The sequence below is a fragment of the Gymnoscopelus microlampas genome (genome assembly GCF_963454915.1).
Source record: "Gymnoscopelus microlampas genome assembly, chromosome: 4".
NCBI classification, from domain to species: Eukaryota; Metazoa; Chordata; class Actinopteri; order Myctophiformes; family Myctophidae; genus Gymnoscopelus; species Gymnoscopelus microlampas.
The window spans coordinates 4,193,411-4,217,461 of record NC_139941.1 but is presented as its reverse complement, the minus strand read 5'-3'; the positions used below and the strand labels follow the sequence as shown (position 1 = coordinate 4,217,461).

Here is a 24,051-nt window from a genome sequence, read left to right as displayed (position 1 = left end):
ACCCCCTTGAGATGCATCGTCTCATTTTCGAGGGGGTCCTTAATCCTGGTGGGGAATAGTACGAAAACAAACCATCGATCCATTAATCCCTACAGTATAGCCCACCATATAAATGGCTTCAGTAAGAGTCCTCCATGTTCCAAAGAGTTGTGTACTGCTGTCAATTCTCAGGCCCATCTAACATGAGTGAAGCATGTAACTTAAAACTCAAAATATTGTCTGTAGAAAGACAATCGAAGCTCCACAGCTAGTTACTGCACCTCATACTTTGCATGAGGAAACCAGTGGCCTTTTAAACTGTTGCATGTAATTTCTTAGAAGACAGACTATACCTACTGTCAGTGGTGTGATATATCAACCAATAGCATTAGCATTTTAACCTCATAAACCCTGGCTAGCATCCTATTCTGGGCATCTCATAGGCTAATTAGGCAAACCTAATTGAAAAATAAATTAGGAGAACATTTTCACGAGAGCACATAGACGAATACAAACATAGTGCATTCTGCCAACATTACAAAACCTGAATTTAAAAAAAATGTGGAGTGGGGTTTTGCAATGTTATACATGGTCAGAATCCACATTTGTGTGCTAAAAGAGTGACTATGACACCTTTTCTATCATTTCTAATAAACAGAGCAACTATTGAAGATATCTAACCAATATTTGAAGATATACCATGACAAGGTAACTACACAGCACAAACTTCTACCAAAGAGACATTTTGCTAAACCCAACGCCAGAGAAAACTGTTACCATTATGCATTTCTGCAAACCACTGAAATATTGCATGCAACCTTTTGGGTTAGCTTTAGGGGTTAGATTTAGTGTTATGTTAGCGGCTGGCATTAGTTATGTACTTGAAATACAATTAAAAAATCTAAGATAAAGTCAACATGGTCCGCAGCTAGGCACGTTATAGTTACGTTCACACACAACATTTTGGGGATTTAAAAACATATAGTTTCAACGCTTTTTTTGCGCTTTGCAGAAACATACTGTGAGGTTTTCTCTGGCAACCAGGCTGCATCTAGTTTTAACTCACATCTGAGGAGATGTTAAGACTGACCTCTTATGACGAGTTGTGGAACTGCAGTTGGTCTGGAAAAGTATGTTTAATTCAGCTTTGTAAAAGTAAATAAAAGAAACAAAAGAACTCAGTACAAAACCTTTTCATCCAAGATTGTAAAACAATCTCAGTTTTAACAAAAATCACACAAATGATTTGCAAGGTGCAATGGTGCTAGCTGCCTTAGGTTAACTTATTTACATCAATTGCTATATACAAAAATGAGGCAACAATAAACACAACAAACTTAATTGATACGAACCAAACAAATACAAAGATCTCTCTAATTTATAAACTGATCACAACCAAAGGCTTTAAACAACAAGGCACACGGTTTGGAGGACAAGGAGGCGAGTCTCCACTGTTTAGGTTTACAGTAGTTCCTCAGAGCTGTCATGTCACAGTGCAGGATTTGAAGGATCCCGGTACCTGAACCAGCCAACCCAAGGTGATGGTGTCACAAAAGCGCTATAGGAGCCGGCAAATTAGCGGTGGGAACCAATTTCCCATGGACAGTTCAAGCAGACACTGACCGATTGTCAATTTGACAGCTGTCAAGTAGTAGTCATCTCAACCTTGCAGGAACAGAATAAAACAAGTAAATAAAAAAACAACACTAAATAATATACAGAAAGAAAAAAAAGAAATATAGCTGCCCATAACACCTACCTATGAAATATCATGGGGTTGGGTATTGACAGGCTTGTGTAAACCATTGTCTATTCTGATCTCATGGGAGAAAAGCTTCTTTGTCCTAGAAAAATGAAGAACAAATTCACGTTTTAAAAAGAAAAGGAGGAGAAAAAAAGTAGATAAGTTCGCTCATTGGAGCGCAGGTCGAGTTGCCTACCCAGGGGCTGCAAAATTTGAAAGGCAGTCATAGCCAATTGGAATTGAATCTTGATCACGTGAACACAGAGATAATATGTACTTGTTTGTGTGGGTTTTGGACAAAATATAGTTGTAGCAAAAAGTGTTATTTGAAGAAAAATGTTATCTTGTCAAGCGGAATTGGCCGTGGCGTATGTGGTGAGTTGCATCATGATCTTTTAATTTTTTTAATTGTAGCCTATGACCTACAGTTCAAGAGTTATAGGCCAAAACGTGAAGAGGCCTGTTATAAAAGTCCGGAATTCAAAATGTACTTGAATAAAAGTACAAACGTATTGGCATCAAAATGTACTTAAAGTACCAAAAGTAAAAGCACTCATTGTGCAGAATGGCCCATTTCAAGTTTTCAAATGTGTAAAAAGTACAATATTTGCCTCTGAGATGAGTAGCAGTAAAAGTATTGAAAATGGGAACATACTCCAGTAAAATACCTCAAAATTGTACTTAAGTACAGTACTTGAGTAAATGTACATACGGTAGTTACTTTCCACCACTGGAATTTGGCTTTCTACTGGTAGACTGGGAATTACAATTTTATGAGTTGATGAGGACCAGCCGAATACACCATTATGCAAAGTGGAGTGTGCATAACTTTAATAATAGTTCAGTTGGACAGACAGTTTTTTAACTGACTTACTCTTGTCTCATTGTTTGGGGCGTCTGTTTCGATGGGTCTGACCTAAAGGAGAAGTTAGGAAAATATTCAGGTTCAGCTGAACTGAAACTCAATGACTTGTATATTAAAGAACCGAAAGGAAAAGTTAGAAAATATTCAGGTTCAGCTGAACTGAAACTCAATGACTTGTATATTAAAGAACCTAAAATACAAGTTAGAAAGAATATTCAGGTTCAGCTGAACTGAAACTCAATGACCTATATTAAAGGTTGTTACCGTGTGTTTTTTCCCCCAAGTCTGAAGACTGCGATGCTTACACCAATGACAACACCAATGACAGCAGCAGCAACACAAATAACCAGTATAACTGTGAGGAAAAGATGGGACATATATCCATGTATGTTCTCACAATGAAACATCTCAGAATCAAACAGGTGCATTAGGCACATTGATTAAAAATAACTTACTGGAACTATTCTGATCTGCTTCAGATTTCTCAAGCACATCTGGGAAAAGAAAGTATCATAGAGTCATAAGTAACATCATATATCTATCCATCCAACAATCCATCCACATATCTGTTTTTAACACTGAAAAATTAGCTAAATAAAATAGAAGTGAAACCATCTCTCACCACAGAACAGGTCTTGTTCATCAGAATAAATGACCCTGGATGCCTCCTTGATGATCCCAGAGTAGAAACGCACCACACAGCGGACCTGTGTGCTGTTGCTGCAGAACCTTTCCATTGTTACAGTACTGGTCACTGTGACGGTACCGTTAGTGTTGGCTGTATGGATGGTGGTGTAGTTTAAAGATCCTAGGTGTCTGGGGACCTCCAGAGTTACCGTCGGAGCAGGATGCGACACAGTCGAGCAGGAGGCACCCATCAGCTTTGTGCCACTGGGTTTTGTGATGTGCAATATGGGCTCAGGTTGCTCTGCAAAAAAAATTAAGACCCTATATGTATGGCAGTAATAATATGTATTCTGTCACCCCCCCCGAATATTGTGTTGTAATGTAAACCCACCCAGCCAAGTTTGAATCAGATTTGATCATATGTTTTGATTTGATAAAGGTTGAAAACAAGGACACAGACACACACACACACACACACACACACACACACACAGACACACACACACACACACACAGACACACACACACACACACACACACACACACACACACACACACACACACACACACACACACACACACTCACACTCACACACACAGATTACGTGCATTTATAGATAGATAAATCTGTAAACAGGAATAAACATAGCTTTCGAAGCTTAAACCTTCACTAATTGCTGACATTTTTATGGCTATTCTATTAAACAGTCTATAGGTCAACAGGTGTCAGAAGGGCCAACGACATCAGGACCTCTTCTTACCATAAACTATGAGGCAGGTTTTCCTGTAGATGGATCCTTCAGGGAAGGCACTAAATATACATCTATAACAGCTCTCATCTGCTTTGGACACATTCCTGACCACTATGGTACTACTCTGCAGTCCTGTGTCTTCAAACTCTACTTTCCCCTGAAAAGGAGGGATGATCCTGTTGCCATCACGTTTGTTATAGGTGGCAACATTCTCTGTTCCTCCAGGTAACATTTTATTCCATGTAATTTGAACAACATTCTTGCGTTGTGTGAGCTGGCAGGTGAAGCGGGCGTCCTCTCCCACCATGGCCCTTACATGATCCTGTGTTTGGATCATCTCTGATAGACCTATAGGAGGAGGAGGTGACACAGTTATAAGAACATATACCATTGACTGTGGAAACAGGTGCATAGTGCATACTGCATACAAAGCACTAATGGTGTGAGTGTATGTCTGTGCAGGTGCATAGTGCATACCCAGATATATATAGTGCATACTTTTCACATAGGAGCACCAGCATCATTTAGCTGTATCCAAAAATGCTGACCACATTGATACATTTTATATTTTACCTTTTTTATCAGCTATTATACACATTGTTTTTTAACACATACAGAAATATTTAGATTTTTGATTATGGTCTGGACAAGCGCTGACATGAATTCCCATTCGGCACAACACACCCTCAGGTCCTCTGCGATATACAAACTATACAAACCAAGTTTAAAGTTGATCAACTATTTTTTTTCTTTTCTTTTTTTTAGAAGAGGGGATCTTTGACCAGTTTTTACATTTAAAACTGATCTTTAACAATGTAGCCTATTATCTAGAAACAAATGCTGTGGGAGGGGCTTTAAGATTATGTTATGCAAGAAAAATATTGAAGTTACCTTTTGTTAACAATATTGTATTTCACTAGCCTGATTATCAGCCTGAAGCTGCGTGGAGCTTCAAGAGGCAGTCCACTCAGAGAGTGGACGGGGTCTATGGTTTGGAACCAGGCAAGTATTTCAGACCAGGTGGGGTGGCACTGGCCAACGACATAAATTAATCATCACATTGGTGCAGCTCTCTGACTGGAACTAATGACATTGCATCACTATGCAAAAAAAAATACATGTAATTCTGTGTCAACTGAAAACAACGTAGGCTACAGTTGTGCACATAATTTGCACTACTTGTTTTGAACGTGTTGTAAGGATGTCTAATAGCGGCAATACCCACTGATAGAAGATATCTATATGCGACTTATTGCACTGTAATTTTCTACTGTTCTACTTATTGCATAAGTCAATTATTTAGATAATTATAGGCAACATTAGTTGAATAGAGGCTATCAATACACTGACTGTTAACATCATCATCTACGACCACTAACGTACGTTGCATTATGGTGATGTTTTACTTGTGAAAACCTTTAGCTAGATAATGAAACGTATCATAAACCTACCTTCTGTGAAGAGGACTACCAGTAGAAATGAGTGAAAAATATGAGCCATTTGTGTTGTAATCATGTAGGTTACAGCAGCCACTGAATGCAGCAGGCTGCTCTGCTGCTTAAAAGATGCAGCTGCAGCACCCAGCAGCAGTGCACTTTTTGAAATTGGAGTTGGAGCCTCCAATCCAATTTGGAGGCGGGCCCGGGGTCATATTCGATTGTTCAGACGTGACGTTGCGCCCCGCTAGAATAACTTCCGGGTCCAAGTGTTTTAATGTTAATAATAATAATGTTAAATCATAATAATAAATAAATACTTTGTACTTCTATGATATTAGCATTAAGACCCTTATTAACCCTCAATGGTTCATTTCTGAAAAAGGAGGTTATTGTAAAAAGATTTACGGGTTCCAACATGTTGTTTACAATGAAGAGTGGACGGCGCTGGTGCCTTTTGGACCCGGACGCGACGTCGGACTACAAAATTACGTCAGACTTAAGAACCGAATAGTGTTACATGTAATCTTCTCTTGGAGGCTGCCGCTGGGAACGAGGCTACGCAAACAAGTCTCGCGTGGCCAGACTGTTGCCTCACACAATTTTTCACATTTCAAATGCTTCTGGTCATTCGGAGATTATGGAATAGTTGTCTAGCTACGTGAGTTGTCTAAATAGTGACTACAATGCGACATTGTATACATTTGAAAACTTGTGAAATGGGAGTTTTGAAAAAAAAGTCAATTTTGAATTCCGGACTGTTTCTTGTAACAGAGTATTTCTACTTTGCAGTAGGCCTATTGATACTTTTACTTAAGTAAAACAGATAGGCTACCCCTCATCGTTAGTACAGGCTAACAGCAGGCAGCCAGCCATGAGAGTATAGGCTATGGTGCGGCTATCTTAGCCATGGTTCACATGACGCTCGTCTATGACAGTCATGTTTCAGGGCTACGGCTATCTATGCCTTGGAGATAAACGTCACATATGTCTATTCTGCTCCATGAACATATCGACGGCAATATAATTTAATTAAAAAAGAGATATCAAAGTGTGTTTACAACAATCATGATTGTATTCTAGTAGAATATCAGCTACAGTAGTAGTAAACACATGACATGCAGAAACCTGTCAGTCTTGTCCATGCTGTAGCCCACATGAGCCATACCATTAGATAGATAGATAGATAGATACTTTATTAATCCCGAAGGAAATTTGCTTTGCTCAGCGGCTCCAGTGCAATACATTCATACAGATGTCGGTAAAAAGAAGCATGATAAACATTTAAAAAACATTACACCAATGGGAAAAAAATGCAATAATAAAAAACTATCAGTTATAAGCAGTTAAAAAACCTATGTAAAAATCAGTTAAGAGAGAACAGCTAAAACAAATAAATATATAGAGCCTCTCTAGGGGGCAGCATAGCATCATTTATTTTCTCGTACATTGGTCATTAACATTAACTTATTGCGAATTAATACAGGGCAGAATACACACACATACAGGTCTGGGTGGTTCATGATCAGTGGCGTTCCCAGGAATTACATTTAGGGCAGGCGAGATCCCCCCCCCCCCCAAGGGGGGGTACTCGGGGGAAAATCTTGGGGGAACCAGTTAACAACAACACTACACTGACTACAAAACTGAAAAACAATAATAAGTGTATTCAATGTATGTATTTTTATTCTAAAAAAAAAAAAAAACATTACAGAAAAGGTGAACATGATGTTCTGCGCAAATTATTGACTCATTTCAACATTGCGATTACAACAGCAACAATAATAGCAACATCAAATAGTGTTCAAGCATGTAGTGATGTCTCAAAACATGAGAGGACGGGGCTTTGCTGCACTTGAAATTATCTATAACTGAATCACAGTTCAGACCTTCAGTTAAATCTCTCTCAAACGCTAGGAGACACAGATTTAGGCGAGAGTTTGTCATTGTACTTCTGCGTGTAGGCCTACTTTTTATGCCAGGTGAGTACAGGTGATGGCCCAGACCCCCACTCCTGGCACCCCATGAAGACAAAGGCATACATTTGCAATAGGCGAGGATCGCTCTGCTGAACGGTAGTGATTGGCTGCCTGCCCGCGTGAATGGACGAGCTCGGAGGCGCGTTAATGATGGCCCGACGGTCTTTTACTTTATTTTCTAGGGGTGGCGAGATCTTAGTTGGGCAGGCGGCCGCCTGCCCTGCCTCTATGGTGGGTACGCCACTGTTCATGATGTAACAAAAACAAAACTGAATGTTGGCCCTAAACCATTCAATGCTTTATGAACAAACAGCAGTTTGAAATACATTGGTTTCTTGGTATTAGGTATTAGAATTAGTACTCAAGCAGCAGGATTTTTTCCCCTCCTAAATTTAGAGTAGCCAATCATTTTTACCCCAGTTTCTCCCCAATGTAGTCATTATGCCAGATTTCTGTGTGTTGTCACTGCTGTCAAAGTAAGGACCCAAACGCAGGAACTCAAATCAGGAATACTAAATCCAGGAAACATAAATTAAGCTTGACAAAGACTTCAGAAACATGAACACAGTAACACACACAATATGGTGAACATCCAAAACCCTTTACACAATACTCAAACATAATTAAGTAACAAACAACCTGAACGTACTTAAAATCAAATGAGAACTGACACATGAATCTACAAACCAGCAGTGAATAACATTCGGACAGAGTCTCATCAGCAAGGGGCATTGATAGTCTGGCCTATTAGGGCTAGGTTGCAAAATACAGGTTGCAGTGACTGGCTAATCACAGTGGGTCTTCGCTGAATCGCGGCATAGAGGGATCAGGAGAGGGGAATGGAAGGGGCAGAGGCTATGACCATGACAGTAGATGTTGAAGGTGCCAGAATGGAGACTTGTGGAACTCACCATGTCTTTCTTGTCTAGTACAGATGTGACTCAAAGTAGTCCTTGCCCAAATGATATGATCCAAACCAGTTTAGTACTGTGCCAGAAAGTCCCACCCAGTTGTCCAGTCTGTCTAGTAATATGTTGTAGCCTAGTCGACTTTGTTGAATGCAGCACTGAGATCAATAGACTGCTGTTTTCAAGAGAGAGAATAAAGTGCGTTTTCTGTCTGTATGAAGGTGCTGTAAGGCTCAATGCTGTCCACTGGCTCCTACAAAGAAAAAGAAAATATTCATTACTCTGGGGAATTTCAAAATCTGAGACCTTCCTACACACAATTAATGTCAGACAAGAGTGACCCCCCATTTCCTATCACTTTACTTTTAGCTTACTAGCTTTACTATAGTACATCATTTCCATTTGCTAATATTTAGAGACTAAAAGTGTTTAAATACTTAGACAGACAGACAGACAGACAGACAGACAGACAGACATGAACAACAGTTCCTCACGAACAATGCCTCACTTTCCAAGTAATAATTACATCTATGGTAATTGAAGTCAAATCTGCTAAAATAACTATACAATAAATTCCTCTTGTTCATTCCCTGCATTATTACTTTGCATCTAGATTTGTTTTGTTTTCAACTCAAGCCCCCGCATTGTCGTGTGGACTGCTGCTCTTGCCTGATTTAGAGTGATCTTTGTACGACCACATTGCACATTGCTCCTTCCGCCCACCCCTTCCTGTTACAACATACTCATGTGGCTACTGTATAATAGATCAATACACACACGCGCGCACACGCGCGCACACACGCGCGCACACACACACACACACACACACACACACACACACACACACACACACACACACACACACACACACACACACATTCACACGCACACAGACACACACACACACACACACACACACACACACACACACACACACACACACACACACACACACACACACACACACACACACACACACACACACACACACACACACAACATCTATCTGTACATTACCACACGTTGGAGGCTCTGCAATGTTTGACTTTTTTTTCTGTTGGGCAAAAGATCACACAAGCATAACTTAATAAAAATAGTATTATGGCTAAGCTCACATCTTCAGAGCATTTTGAAGGACATGGGACATCTCATCTATTTTCAGAACCACAACCAACAGGAAGTGAAATTTCACAGCAGTAAGAGTGAACTGTAGGCCGATTCTCATGGTCTCTGGTGTGATCAAAACTGTTTTAAACACTTTCATTCATTTCATCTTAATTTATCTTGATATGGTTGAACTATTTGTTTTACTGGAGTTTGTATGCACATGTAAATTGTGTGAAGCGGCCTTGAGCTTCATTAAGACACATACAAAATAACATCATTATTGCAATTGGTATCACAATTAATGTAATAACCCATTTTGACATTTCTGACAAAATGTTAATGGCAAATTAATTAAAAATGAAAGGACAATTGGACAACAAAACATTTATTAATTTGTTTCAAAATGGTGTCTTGGAAATGTGCTTAGCCTTAGAGAATAGTAAAAATGCTAAGCAAAAATAAAAGCTCCAATGCTATTGTAGTACCATACATGTATTTCCATCTATCCATCCATCCATCCATCATCCATTATTTATATTATTATTTTTTATTTACACTATACATGTAATGTTCTTGCTGGAATAATACAACTCTCACCAATGTTCTTCACATGATACACAAGGTAACTGCAATTCCAATGCTGATGACAGTGATGCTTATCATTGCTGTAAGAATGTACAGTGTATACGCTGGGGGAACATTGTCCACTGTCTGCTCTGGTACCACTGGTACTGTGAAAGACAGACATAAAGTATGTAAATATGTTTGTCACCAAGCCAATGTGTCACTGTGGCTTGTGTAATAGATCCCTTATCCCTGCCTTAGTTTTTACCAGGTTGAAGACAGCTCTGAGCTGTATTAACTGCTGCTATGGTGTTGTTGGCCTGGTTAGCCACAGTCTACAATACACAGTGGGTACTGCTGAACAAATGTTACACTGCAGCACCATTCATGATTTTAAAGACCTATAAACTGTGTTACCATTCATGTGTAATACAAGACCCTTGGAATTATCACAACGTTTACTCTTATTTGATGCTAGTGCTCTGGGATAAACTTTAAAGTCACATTATAAGAAAGGCTGTTAATGAATGTCCGACATAAATTACCACCCACTATGGTCAGGAAAATACAAAACAATAATGACTCACTGTTCACAGTCACGTTGAGATGGACAGAAGCGTCAGTTCCATCAGTCAACCAACACTCACAGTTATAGTTTCCACTATCTGCTGGTGTTAGTTTGTTGAGGTGCAGAAACATTGTCTCATTCTGTTTTAACAGTGTGATCCTAGAGTCACAAGAACTCTCAGTGCCAGTATTATAGTAGTAAGACAGTTGACAGTGTCCACCATTCCTTGTTGTTTTGATGTTACATCTTATCATTAAGATGGCATTAAATGTCTCATTGGCACATATTGGAGTGACATCTGGTTCTTCACCAATGGTTTTCACAAGAGACACTGCATTAGGAAATGTATTGAGTTGGTAGGCAAATCAAATTTTTAGAGCCGGGTGTACATTTATCTTTAAAAATCAGTTTGAGAATCCTATTATCTTTTTCTCATACATGTCTAAGCCAGGTTCCCTACCTCTCTATATACTGTATGGATATCTATGATGTCATGTGTAGAATACACTCCAAATTTGGACATACTAAACTAATGTGCTCACTTATGTTTGTCTATGGACATCTATGACATACAGTATGAAGTACCTCAAGAGAACCCTGTCAGTCAGTTCAAGAATAGTTTTTGTGTTTATTGTCATTGTCAGCAACAGTCTAAAATTAATCCCTGTTCTGCTTTCCGTGTCATCACAAACTCACCTGAACATTGATAACAGTGGCCTGACACTCCGACGTGATTTCTGCCACACATCCAAACATATTATATACAACAGTAAGACATTACTTATAACTGCTGCGTTTCAAAAAGGAAAAATTGCGGTTGTACTGGGAAAAGATTTGCTACATATTTGATCCTCTATATGTTTAACAGTGGAGAGAACACTTAAATTAACTTTCAGGATTTTGCTTTTTGTGATGTCATGATTAGTTCTATGCTATGCTATGTGATTACTACACTAACTGAGCATCTCACTACCTGTACTTCCATCCTTTCAATGTGAAAGACTCCCACCGTCATGTCCAATCAGCAATGAAATGTGTTAACCTTGCTTCACAAGGATGTTACACATGGGAGTTGGATATGTTAGTTAGTTAGTAGTTACACGACAATAGATTGTGTATGACAAGTTGGACACATTGAGAATATGCTCCCACTGGCTCAGAACAGAGAGGGGATGACATGCAGGAGAGAGCATCATTTTGAATGTGAACGCCCCAGCTAGCTGCAGGAAAGCCATACAGATAGCCTTCTTTATAATGGCACGTACTCTTCCCAGGTGAGCACCACCACAAAGTTCCTTTTCTGACCAATTGACATGCATGATGCCATCTATGAATGCTGGTGCAGAGAGCACACCTGTTGATGTGTTCTAAATGGAATGAGTCCAAACCAGGTTCATCTTGAATGTCTTTGTGCTGGGCATACTGCTAGCTGCCTCAGACCAGCTGTTTTGGAACTCTGAATTTATTCTCTGGTTTGTGATTGTTATTTTTCAGGGCATTATTTCCTAGTATTTTATTGATTCCTTTACTTTGTGCATGTCAGAAATGTAACGCAAACACATCCTCTGGTGAGCTTGTAGATCAGCTTTTTTTCGCCAAATGTTCTGTTATTTTTATGACGCCCAGAAAAGGGCCACTATGGTTCAAATGGTTAACTTGTCTTGGCAACGTGTGTTCTATTAATAATCTGTATGATGTCCATGAAACTGTACGTTAAGCATTCAAAGAATATAAAGGGATTCTGAAGCCCTTTATACAAAGAGGGGTGACCAGACCTGATAGCCAAGTGTTCTGTGCATACCACTGGTGCAATGGCCTCAGCCGGGGTCATCCCTTGCTCCATTATTAAAGCATTAAAAATTCCCCCCCAAAATAAGATAACTTAATACGGCTGCCACGTTGTTACTGTTGTGCATTTGCGCAAATGCATTTCTACATGCCAATATTTAGGCCGGGTTAAATTTAAGGGTTATGTTTAAGGTTGTTGTAAGGTATTTACTTGAAATAAATACAAAAATCTAAGATGAAGTCAACATGGTCCATATCTAGGCGCATTATAGGCACGTTCACACACAACATTTTGGGGATTTAAAAACATTCAGTTTCAACACTCCTTTTGCACTCTATCTGCAGAAACTTACTGTGAGGTTTTCTCTGGCAACCAGGCTGCATCTAGCTTTAACTCACATCAGAGGAAATGTTAACTCTGACCTCTTATGACGAGTTGTGGAACTGCAGTTGGTCTGGAAACGTATGTTTAATTTAAATATACATCTGACAACAGGGCATAACAAAGATACAGCACAATATGTACAGTATATAGACATGTATATAAAATCAATTCCATTATACACCATACAAATATACATATAATCACAAACTGCACTTTAAAATAAATGTGTTAAGCTGCATTAGTCTACATTTCTCTTTGGTGACTTATTTTAATGCCAGGTGGGGTTTCTAAAAACATGACAAAACCACAGTTTTATAAAAAAAAAATCACACACAAAAATCACAAGGTGCATGGTGCTAGCTGCCTAAGGTTACTTACATCAATCGTCCTACTTCAATACCAGCCCTGTCGCATATTGTACTGTGCACATTAAAAAACATGATCGTAAAGAGGGAATAAAGCAAATTAGATACATTTAACAAAAAATACCGGCAGATCTACAAGTTCACAACACGTTACGTTGCAATGTTAACTTGTAGATCTGCCAAGTTCGCCACAGAATAGGTACATTCATGTGGTTAGATATATTACACACTAAATTATAACCAATAATATGCATGTTATAACAAAATAGCATTTCACCCCCCATAGTAAGTGCAGTTCTATACAAAAATGAGGAAAAGTATAACTAAGGCTTAAACAACAAACACAACAAACTTAACTGATAAGGACCAAACAAATACAGATCTATAAACTGATCCAAAGGCTTTAAACCGTACCAAGCACAAAACTGCTACAGAAGCCGGCAAATCAGCGGTGGGAACCAATTTCCCATGGGCAGAAGGCCAGAAGCCGGCACTGGCAAATTAACAATTTAATAGCTGTCAATTCCTCATGGGCAGTGAAGCTGTCAGAACCAATTGTCAATTCGACAGCTGTCAACTAGTAGTCATCTCAACCTTGCAGGAACACAGAATAAAAAAAGTAAATAGAAAAACTATACTAAATAACATACAGCAAATAATAAAAAATACGGCAGAAATAGTATGTGGTGAGTTGCATCATGATCGATTAAAACATTTAAAATAATTGTTGTAGCTTATGACCTACAGTTCAAGAGTTAAAGGCCAAAACGGGAAGTGGCATGTTATAAATCGCCCGATTTAAAAAAAAATGGGGAAGAGGTTCTTCCTTGTCGTGCTGGGAATGTGCGTGCAATGTTTCACGGCAATCGGTCCAACGGTGCTGTAGATTAGCTGTTTACAGACACATGGACACAGGATGGACGGACAGGGGTGAAAACATAGTTTCCGGCCTTTGGCCGTCCGGCCTGGCAGAGACAAAAGTTCCAGAACTTATTAACACATTTCAATGAGTTCAATATATTTACATATCTGGTCTGAGGGAAATGTTAATGACTGTGTATACAGTACCCAGTCTGATCGTGTGCTATGGACTCCATAGCAGACTGACCAAATGAGAAAACTGATTTAATCACTCCATACCTCCATACTAGGACAAAGAGTGATGTTAACCAATTAACACCGGGAAAGCCTATACGTTGTTATACGTAAATGACACAGAAAGCATCTGTGTCATTTTAGATGTTGCTATGTATATCACAACAGGATTTCTTTTTACATTTCTGAATACAAAATAGAACCTTTTCTGAAAACTTAGGTTTGGATTTATCTTGTTATCTTTAAACAAGACCAGGAGACCTGGTTCTGCTAGACCCAGACTTCACATGACGTGTCAGCCTGTGTCTATGCCCATGTATGGACGAAAGGGGGACAGACTTTTATGGCTGGGGCCTAAGGACAAAGTGACCAAAACCTGTTTTTTGCCCATGCATGGAGAAAACAGGTACAAAACATGCCCATGTATGGACGAAAGGGGGACAGACTTTTATGGCTGGGGCCTAAGGACAAAGTGACCAAAACCTGTTTTTTGCCCATGTATGGAGAAAACAGGTACAAAACATGCCCATGGGTATGTTTTGTACCTGTTTTCTCCATAAGGGGGACAGACTTTTATGGCTGGGGCCTAAGGACAAAGTGACCATGCCCATGTTTGGAGAAAACAGGTACAAAGCTAGCCTGGTAAACCCTCCCTCCGGAAATCTCATTTCCATTCGATATCAGGAAGGAGTCTGGCATGATTGCTCATTCTGCAATATTGGCTGTGGGCTGGAGTTGGGCGGGAGTAATACCGTTGACTGACAACCCCTTCAACCAATGATCGTTTTAGCCCCTTAAGCCAATCAGCAGTTCATTTTGATGAGCTCCAGACTATGTGACGCAACGGGACTTTTGGGACGGCCATGCCGAAAATAGGTTGCCTTATTGGGATACATGCGTGTCACTCCCCGCCCCTGCCGGTTCTCTAAATTTATATTTTTAAATAGGCTCTGTCATGATTAACTGACCACATATATGAAGTTAAACAACTAAAGTCTATCCAAACGATATGTTAATAGTAAATTCCGTGCCTCAAAAAAGAAGTTTGAGACCGTTTTAAGAACGAAACTAAGAAGTGACGGCACTCGGACAAAAAACAATGGCTGCCGTTCGTCCTTTGTCGGCGGCTCTCAGGCTGCACTCGGCTTCATTCGGGCTCACTCGAACTCGCCACCTGATTGGCCAACGTAAGCTGTCAATCACAGAACGATGAGCGACGACGCTGATAGGCGCGGTTAGGTCCTGATTTCGCTGGAAACTCCCCAATATTGCAGAATGGGCGTTCATGCCAGACTCCTTCCTGATATCGAATGGAAATGAGATTTCCGGAGGGAGGGTTTACCAGGCTAGTACAAAGCCTCATGTAAGCCAGACCCCCTGGGTCCGGCAAACATTAATGCTGTCTCAGATGTTTTCAGGCCTAGTTATTATACACATTCTGTTGGATATGCTGTAGTACATGTATTAACAATGTTGACTGGTTCAATTATTCATTTAGAAGAAATGTATAAAAATAAGGTTTCTACATCAAAGTTGCAAATGTACAAGATTATAGGAAATACATTGTCAGAATCCACCTTTGTGAGCTAAAATAATGACTTTGAGACCTGTTTCTCTGTGCAATTTAAGTCAACGAGAATGTTTTGAATTGCCAATTTCTAATCATTGGAGCAGCTATTGAAGATCTCAGCCAATATTGAATATTGAAGTTGCACCATTATAAGGTAACTACATAAACCAAATATCTACCAAAGTGATATTTTGCTTTTAACTCACAGCTGAGGATGACGAGTTGTGGAACTGCAATTGGTTTGGAAAAGCTTAATTTAGCTTTGTACATTATATAAAAAAAAGACAGTAGAAAACATACATCTGACACGCTAAGATACACACAAAATATGCATATAAACAGACATACAGTATACTGTATATCAAATCAGTTCACTATACAAATATATAAATTAAACAAACTGCACATTTAAAATAAATGTGTTTAAGCTGCATTAGTCTCCATGGTGACTTATGTGTTTCATCAAAATTCACACTATAAAATCACAAGGTGCATCCATAGCAGGCTCAAAGCTCCACAGGGAGCATTGCTTTGCGTTGCGTCACTGTCATCAATGTTGTTCATTTGAGATTGGACCTCCTCCACAAGGAACGTCAGAGCAATTTAAGGCGAGCACAATAATCATGGATTCATGCACAGTGCACACGTAGCTAATTTGCCCAAACATCGAGTGTTATAGTGGTTAATAAATGTATTTAATAAATGTAATTTACATACAGAGCTCAGCGGGGGGTGGAACAATTGTCTTCACAAATACATGGATTCACCTCTTGTTTTCACAGGAAATCCATTTTGCATTTTATTTTAGCTGATGGATTGAACTTTTTTTTTAAATCATAAACAATAGGCTATCATGGAAGCAATATTCTACGTATGTAGGCTAGCTACTACATTAAACGTGTTAATTTAAATTAAACCAAATTGACGTAGCATAGAGTTCATTTCACTTGTCTAAATGGAACCAAATGGACCTGTTAGCCTAGTGTTAATTGTCTCGACCAAATGGACACGTGCATTTTTTACCATTTGGAGGCTACTATAGGTTACACTTTATTAACTTTATTTAGACAAATTCCAAACTTGAGGGACAAAAACTGTACAATTGTAGCCTACAATAATAGTTTAATAAGTATTTCATTATTTGAATGCAGTAGATGGGAGTGGATGTGTGCGTTCGGCGTAGTCGTTACGTAAAAAGAATTGAACCAGGACAAATTTTGTCCATTTGGTGGCTGAGCTCCACCGGAGCCATGGAGCGTCACGCCATGTTGTGTCAGCATCCGCGGCAAGGAATGTTCCATTTGTAATCAAATAAAGGTGCGCTGCGTTGCGTTGGCTGCGTACAGCCTTTTGATTAAAAAAAACAAAAACATTTTCAGGTGGGGGTCCACGGCCAAATATATATCAATTTGGGGGTCCTTGGCAGGAAAAGTTTGAGAACTACTGATTTAGACAAGTTAAATTAACACTAATGTAGGCTAGCTAGTCTACATGCGGTCCTACAACTGTTTATGATAATGTTCATTTATATGCAATCCATCAGCTAAATCATAAAAAAAACTGATTTCCTGAGAAAACAAGAGGTGAGTGTATGAATTTGTGAAGACAAATGTTCTAGTATAGATCCCGGGGATCTATACTTGGGCCCTATTTTGCGCCCTAAACTTATTAGCCATATTTTACTATTTTGAAAAACATTTTAAAATAGTTCAACTAGCCGATCTACATCGACACTTTGTGAGCTTGTAGATCGGCTATTTGAACCATTTAAAAATGTTTTTCAAAATAGTAAAAAATGGCAAAAAAAAGTTAATAAGGGGTAAGTGGTAAGGCACTGGCGAAAATAGGGCCCAAGTCCACTCCTCTTTCCCCTCTACCCCAAATCTCTGCACAGAAAACTCTACGGTCTACGGTCTACAGTCACAGGTCTTCAACTCACACTATGAAGTTCCAAGAGATGAGCAGCAGTTTTCTTCCATGGACTTGTGTCTCAGACTCTCAATAACATCCAACAAAAAGTCCACTGGAGAAAAAGAGAGAGAAAAGGGGAATTTATAGTCGAACAGAGACAAAGAAACATACATAGGCCTACATAAAATACAGATAGACAGACAGACAAATAGACAGACAGCATACAGATGTAGGTTTATACCTATACACATTGATGTATTCAGTGAGATAATTGATTATAAACATAAAATAACCACAAATAAAACTAAACAAAAATGTGACCATTCATATGAAATATATAAACATATCATGGGCTTTGGCATTCGGTTTGACTGTATATCATTGTCTATTCTGATCTGGTGGGACAAAAGCTCCTTTGTCCTAGAAAGGTTAAAAAGAAAAGAATTCCAGAGAACAACGCTGCTGTATAAGTTAGAGACAAATAAAACCTTCTTGATTCTTGAATGTATTAACATTATGATCTCATGGGGATTTCCATAAGTTTGAATAATTTTTACATACTGTATCTGGTCAGCAGTGGGAAAATGCAAACGACTGTAGGCTACACAGTAGTATAATCTACCAGTGGCATAACTTTAATGATAGGGCAGTAGACAGACTGATGGACAGAGAGATTTTTACTGACTTACTCATTTGCTTGGTGTGTCTGTTTCAATGGGTCTTTGTTTGACCTAAAGAAGAAGTTGGACAAATCATCAGTCAGCTTTGACCAGGAAGTTAAGTTGAACTTCTGCAAGACCTTTATTAAAGAGTGTTACCTTGTTCCTTTTTGTCTGACGACTAATCCAACTGCAAGGATTACACCAACAATGACAGCAGCAGCACAAATAACCACTGTAACTGTGATGAAAAGATGAGAAATATTCACATGTCCTACAATGAACACACTTAATCAAACAGGCATTTGACAGACATTGATAAAAAATTACTTACTCAAAAAAATCTTATATGCTTCAGATTTCTCAAGCACATCTGGGAAAAGAAAGTATCATAGAGTCATAAGTAACATCATCTATCCATCCATCAATCCACCCACATACATATCCATGAAGATCACTAAACTCCAATCTGTTTTTAACACTGAACATTCACTAGAATCAAATAGCAGAACTTAAACCATCTCTCACCACAAAGCAGGTCTTGTTCATCATAATAAATGACCCTGGATGCCTCCTTGACGATCCCAGAGGAGAAATGCACCACACAGTGGACCTGTGTGCCGTTGCTACAGAACCTTTCCATTGTGACAGTACTGGTCACTGTGACGGTACCGTCAGAGTTGGCTGTATAGATGGTGGTGTAGATTGAAGATCCTTGGTGTCTGGGGACCTTCAGAGTTACTGTAGGCGCAGGATGGGACACCGCCGAGCATGATACACCCATCAGCTCTGTGCCATTGGGTTTTGTGATGTGTAATATGCGTTCAGGTTGATCTGCAAAACAAACAATAATTAAGAGGTAGAGTGAGAGCAAAGGGAAAGAGCAATCAGGTTAAATAGAACAAATAAAAATGTACGGTATACTGTACATATACACCGATAGCGCATGTGAAAGTAGGTATATACATGATATTTAGAACATTACAATCATATGCAGGTGTGTACTGTAACTGTTCTTTTTAGAGACATTAGCATCATATGCAGGTGTGTGCATAATGTGATGCCATGAGGCTAGATTAGAAAAGGGTAGCAGCAGGTACAATTAAAAAGGTACTGTTTCAAAGACCAGTTTGTGCCCCATGGAATACGGTAAACAAACAAACCAAAAAAACTTTATGGAATTGCAGAATTGCATAATGCATGCATTGCATCACAAATAATCCAAAGCTAGTTTGAACAGTTATGCAGTGATGTAATTATCTGAAAAATAAATGGACTATCTTTTCTGTATAAGGAAATCTGGCTTTGGATCAAGACTGTATTGTATTGTATTTATGTTGACATTTGTGTATCTAAAACAGTCTTGGACACTTGGAGTTCCGTATTTAATGCCCATTATCAAGTCGTGCGGCAAGGGGAGCTGATGCTAGGTGCCACTCCACATCAGCAATCCATTTCCCAGGGGTCTAGTGCATTGAAACAGGGATACTCCCACGTTCTCGGCCGATACCGACCATAAGCATCTATGACCCGGACCTCTGTATTTGAAGTATGATTTACTTAATCTAACAGCCAATAAAGCAAAGTCAATATAGACTTTAGTTCTACTTTCTAGTTCACTGATGAATTGTACATAAACATCCCTTCGGGTGTTATGGGTTGAAGCCAAGGTAGTGGTACACAGTTAGTTAAGATGTATATGACAAAATCAATCAACATTGCACTGTTGCACTGTTTTAGCATTGCCTCAGTTTAGTGTTAACCACTTTCAATGTGGTGTCCCTATTTTGGGCACGTCATTATAGGCAAAAAAAGAAAAAGAAATTCTAATTTCTTCTCAAAAATAGGCACGCACACACACAGACACACACACACACACACACACACACACACACACACACACACACACACACACACACACACACACACACACACACACACACACACACACACACACACACACACACACACACATCCCCAGGCCACTTCTTACCATAAACTATGAGGCAGGTTTTCCTGTGGATGGATCCTTCAGGATAGGCATTAAATATACATCTATAACAGCATTTGTCTGCTTTGGTCACATTCCTGACCACTATGGTACTACTCTGCAGTCCTGTGTCTTTAAACTCATATTTCCCCTGAAAAGGAGGGATGATCCTGGTGCCATCACGTTCGTTATAGGTTGCAACATTCTCCGTTCCTACAGATAACATTTTCTTCCATGTAATTTGAACAACATTCTTGGGTTGTGTGAGTTGACAGGTGAAACGTGCGTCCTCTCCCACCATGACCCATACATGATCCTGTGTTTGGATCATCTCTGATAGACCTATAGGAGGAGGAGGTGACAGTTATAGGAACATATACCATTGACTGTATGAACGGATGCATAGTGCATACTGCATATCAAACCACTAATGATGTGTCTCTTTATTTCCTCAAAATGTGTTCTCCTTTTTTATTTTTTAGAAGAGGGGACCAGTTTTTGCATTTGAAACTGATCTTTAACCATTATTATCTAGAAACAAATGTTGTGGGAGGGGCTTTAAGGTTAGGTTCTGCAAGACAAATTGGGGCATTGTAGTTACCTTTTGTTAACAATATCGTATGTCACACCAGGTGGCACTGGGCAATTACATAAATGAATAATTTACATTTGTGCAGCTCTTTGACTGGAACTTTTAGAATGACATGCATGCACTAAAGTTTGTTTTATTTTCTATTTAAAAACAACATGGAAATCTGTGTCCCAGTATGCAGCCATCTCCACATACTACCGCCCTCCATGCATAAACTGGAAAAAAATGTACAGTTGTGCACATCGTTTGCACGTTCAAAACAAAACAAGTAGTGCAAATTGCACTACTTGTTTTGAACGTGTTGTAAGGGTGTCTTAGAGATTAGTTTAGAGATTAGCTGCAATAGCCTACCCACTGATAGAAAGTATCTATCTATATGCGACTTATTGCACCGTCATTTTCTACTGTTAATTACTTTACTTAAGATAATAATGGGTATCATTAGTTGAATAGAGGCTATCAATAAACTGACTGTTATCATCATCATCTACGACCACTAACATTGCATTATGGTGATGTTTTCATTTATTTTCTCGTACATTGGTACATAGTCACTAACATTCATGTATTTCCAATTAGAATACAGGGCAGAATACACACATCAAAACATTTAGCTAGATAATGAAATGAGATTATTTAACCTACCTTCTGAGAAGATAGCCAGTAGAAGTGCTTGAACAAGATGAGCCATTTGTGTTATCAATCATGCAAGCGTTAAAAAAAAAAAAAAAGCATGAACCACCATGAAGTCATGAAGACTCTGAACTGTGTGGATTGAGAATGAAGCGCATTTTTTTGAATGAGCCGTTAGCGGTTGGGTTGCCATGATGTCCGCTTATTATAAGCGACTTTGGACTTGTTTTTCTGTAATGTCGCTTGTAAAATATTGGTAGTAGCTGCGGGTTGCGTTTTTTGTTTATTTTTGCTTGTTTTTAAAGTGTAGTTGCTTATTTGGGCTCCCTTCCAAATTGTTCTTCGCAGACCCCCATCTGAAAATAGTGTGCCACTGCCAGGGAGCCACGCACCAGTTTTTTGTTGTTAAACAATTTCAAATATATTTAACTTTTTCTTTTCAAGATATTTTTGAAAATAGCAGATATACTGTATATCTGTATACAAGCTCACAAGGCGTTGTGAGCTTGAAGATCAGCTACTTTAAGTAGCTGATCTTATATTGTTTTCCAAGAACTGGTTGCTTATTTCTCTTACAAAATCTGGCAACGCACGCTGAACCGGTAAGATAGCCGGCGTTCACGCCCTAAAAGTCTCGTCTGCGAGGACGCAGCTGTTTGCTATTGTAGCCGGCATGGCCAGACCAGAGTGTACTGTAGAAGCACTGCGTGTTGAGGGCAATTTTTTCAGATTCGTCTGGAACCAGGCTATCAATAAGAAACGTGTCCCCTTGTAGTCAAACCGGGAGCAGTACTGGCAGCGGACGTAGGGGGGTTTCCGGGTTGAATGGGAAACATGGCCACAGGTAGCTCCATAAAGAACCTCTCACTCCCTCCGGAGAGGTTCTTTATGGAGCTAGGCCACAGGCTGACTAAATAAGCGATTTAAACGGGTAGTTTCGCTGCCGACCTAAAATATTATGCCCCCGACCAAACCTTAAACATCCGTGCGGTTTGGAATCTACCATTAGTTTTGGGATACGAGGTATACATAAGGGTAAACAGCGGAGCCTTGGCGGACGTTCCACCGATCCTGGATGACAACGACATAGAACCTCATCTCGGAGCTGTATAGCGGAGTGAGAGGTTCTTTATGGAGCTATCCAGGTGCATGCCATGTAGGCTGGCCCTGGGTGATTCAAAAAGTAAAATATGAATCGCACCTTAATGCAGTGGTGGCAAAAGTTTCACTTAAGTAAAAGTATCAATACAATGTAGAAATACTCTTTTACAAGTAAAAGTCAGGAATTCTAAATTTACTTGAGTAAGTAGAAAAGTATTGGTAAAATGTACTTAAAGTATCACAAGTAGAAAGTACTCATTATGCAGACTGTCCCATTTCAAGTTTTCAAATGTATAAAATCGATACAAATCTTTTGAAAATAGCAGATCTACAAGCATTGTGACGCGCAAGCTTGTAGATCTGCTATTTTCAAATGGCCTAAATGTATATAAGGCTGAAGAAGTGGGTAATGCCTCTATAAAGTAACTAGTAACTAAAGTTTTCAAATAATTGTAGTGGAGTAGTACATGCCTCTGAGATGTAGTGGAGTAGCAGTAAAATAGTAGACAATTGGAAGTACTCAAAATTAAAAATACCTGAAAATTGTACTTAAGTACAGTACTTGATGTACTTAGTTACTTTACACCACTGCCTTACATGTGCCAGCCATGCTACCGACCTATGCACTGGTACGATCTTTTACCGTGTAGCTGCAGTCTGTGCTGTTCAGGGGAGTCAAGCAGCTGTCAAACAGGTGGTAAAGATGCTGTGACGATAAGGTACCCCAAACCAAAGCCAAAAGATGACTTTGAGATAAACGTCATATGTCTATTCTGCTCTATGAACATATGGACAGCAATATAATTTAATTAAACAAGAGATGTCAAAGTGTGTCTACAACAATCATGATTGTAGAATATTAGCGACATGCAGAAGCCACAGTCACTTGTCCATGGTGTAGCAGCCCACATGAGCCATACCATTTAGTCTCTCTAGGGGGCAGCATAGCATCATTTATTTTCTCGTACATTGGTACATAGTCACTAACATTCATGTATTTCCAATTAGAATACAGGGCAGAATACACACACACACACACACACACACACATACACATACAGGTCTGGATGGTTCATGATGTAACAAAAACAAAACAGAATGTTGGCCCTAAGTAGAGGTGATGGTTGACAGGCAAACCCCCCCTCCCCCTTCATTGCAGTTGAAAAGGCTTTAGAAATGTGAGAGAAAAACACCTGCAATGGCTCAGAGTGGAATTTTCAGTTAAAACTTGTTATACACGTTTGAAGGACCATGACAAAGACTTTAAATGTGTTGTAAAACTGAATGACATGAAAGCTTTAAAATCAAATGAAAACTGACACATGAATCAACAAACCAGCAGTAAATAACATTCGGACAGAGTCTCATCAGCAAGGGGCATGATTGATAGTCTGGCCTAATAGGGGCCAGATTGCAAAATACAGGTTGCAGTG

At 39.3% G+C, this 24,051-nt stretch overlaps 1 protein-coding gene across 2 annotated transcripts; it reads right to left on the bottom strand.

Annotated features, from left to right (window-relative positions):
- Positions 1–12,778: 12,778 nt before the first annotated feature.
- LOC311044355 (OX-2 membrane glycoprotein-like) lies at positions 12,779–21,616 on the bottom strand. Of its 2 annotated transcripts, XR_014600678.1 has the most exons (8): positions 21,530–21,616; positions 20,296–20,634; positions 18,831–19,136; positions 18,637–18,675; positions 18,462–18,543; positions 18,333–18,374; positions 17,672–17,755; positions 12,779–13,958 (listed from the first exon to the last, which is right to left on the bottom strand). XR_014600678.1 is itself a non-coding variant. In XM_084055856.1 (7 exons), the coding sequence occupies exons 1-7, from the start codon at positions 21,573–21,575 to the stop codon at positions 17,731–17,733; spliced, it is 879 nt and encodes a 292-aa protein (XP_083911982.1). In that variant the 5' UTR covers positions 21,576–21,616; the 3' UTR covers positions 12,779–17,730. The 2 variants fall into 2 exon arrangements, 1 of the variants encoding a protein (XP_083911982.1); XM_084055856.1 differs by having other exon boundaries at positions 12,779–17,755.
- Positions 21,617–24,051: the final 2,435 nt, after the last annotated feature.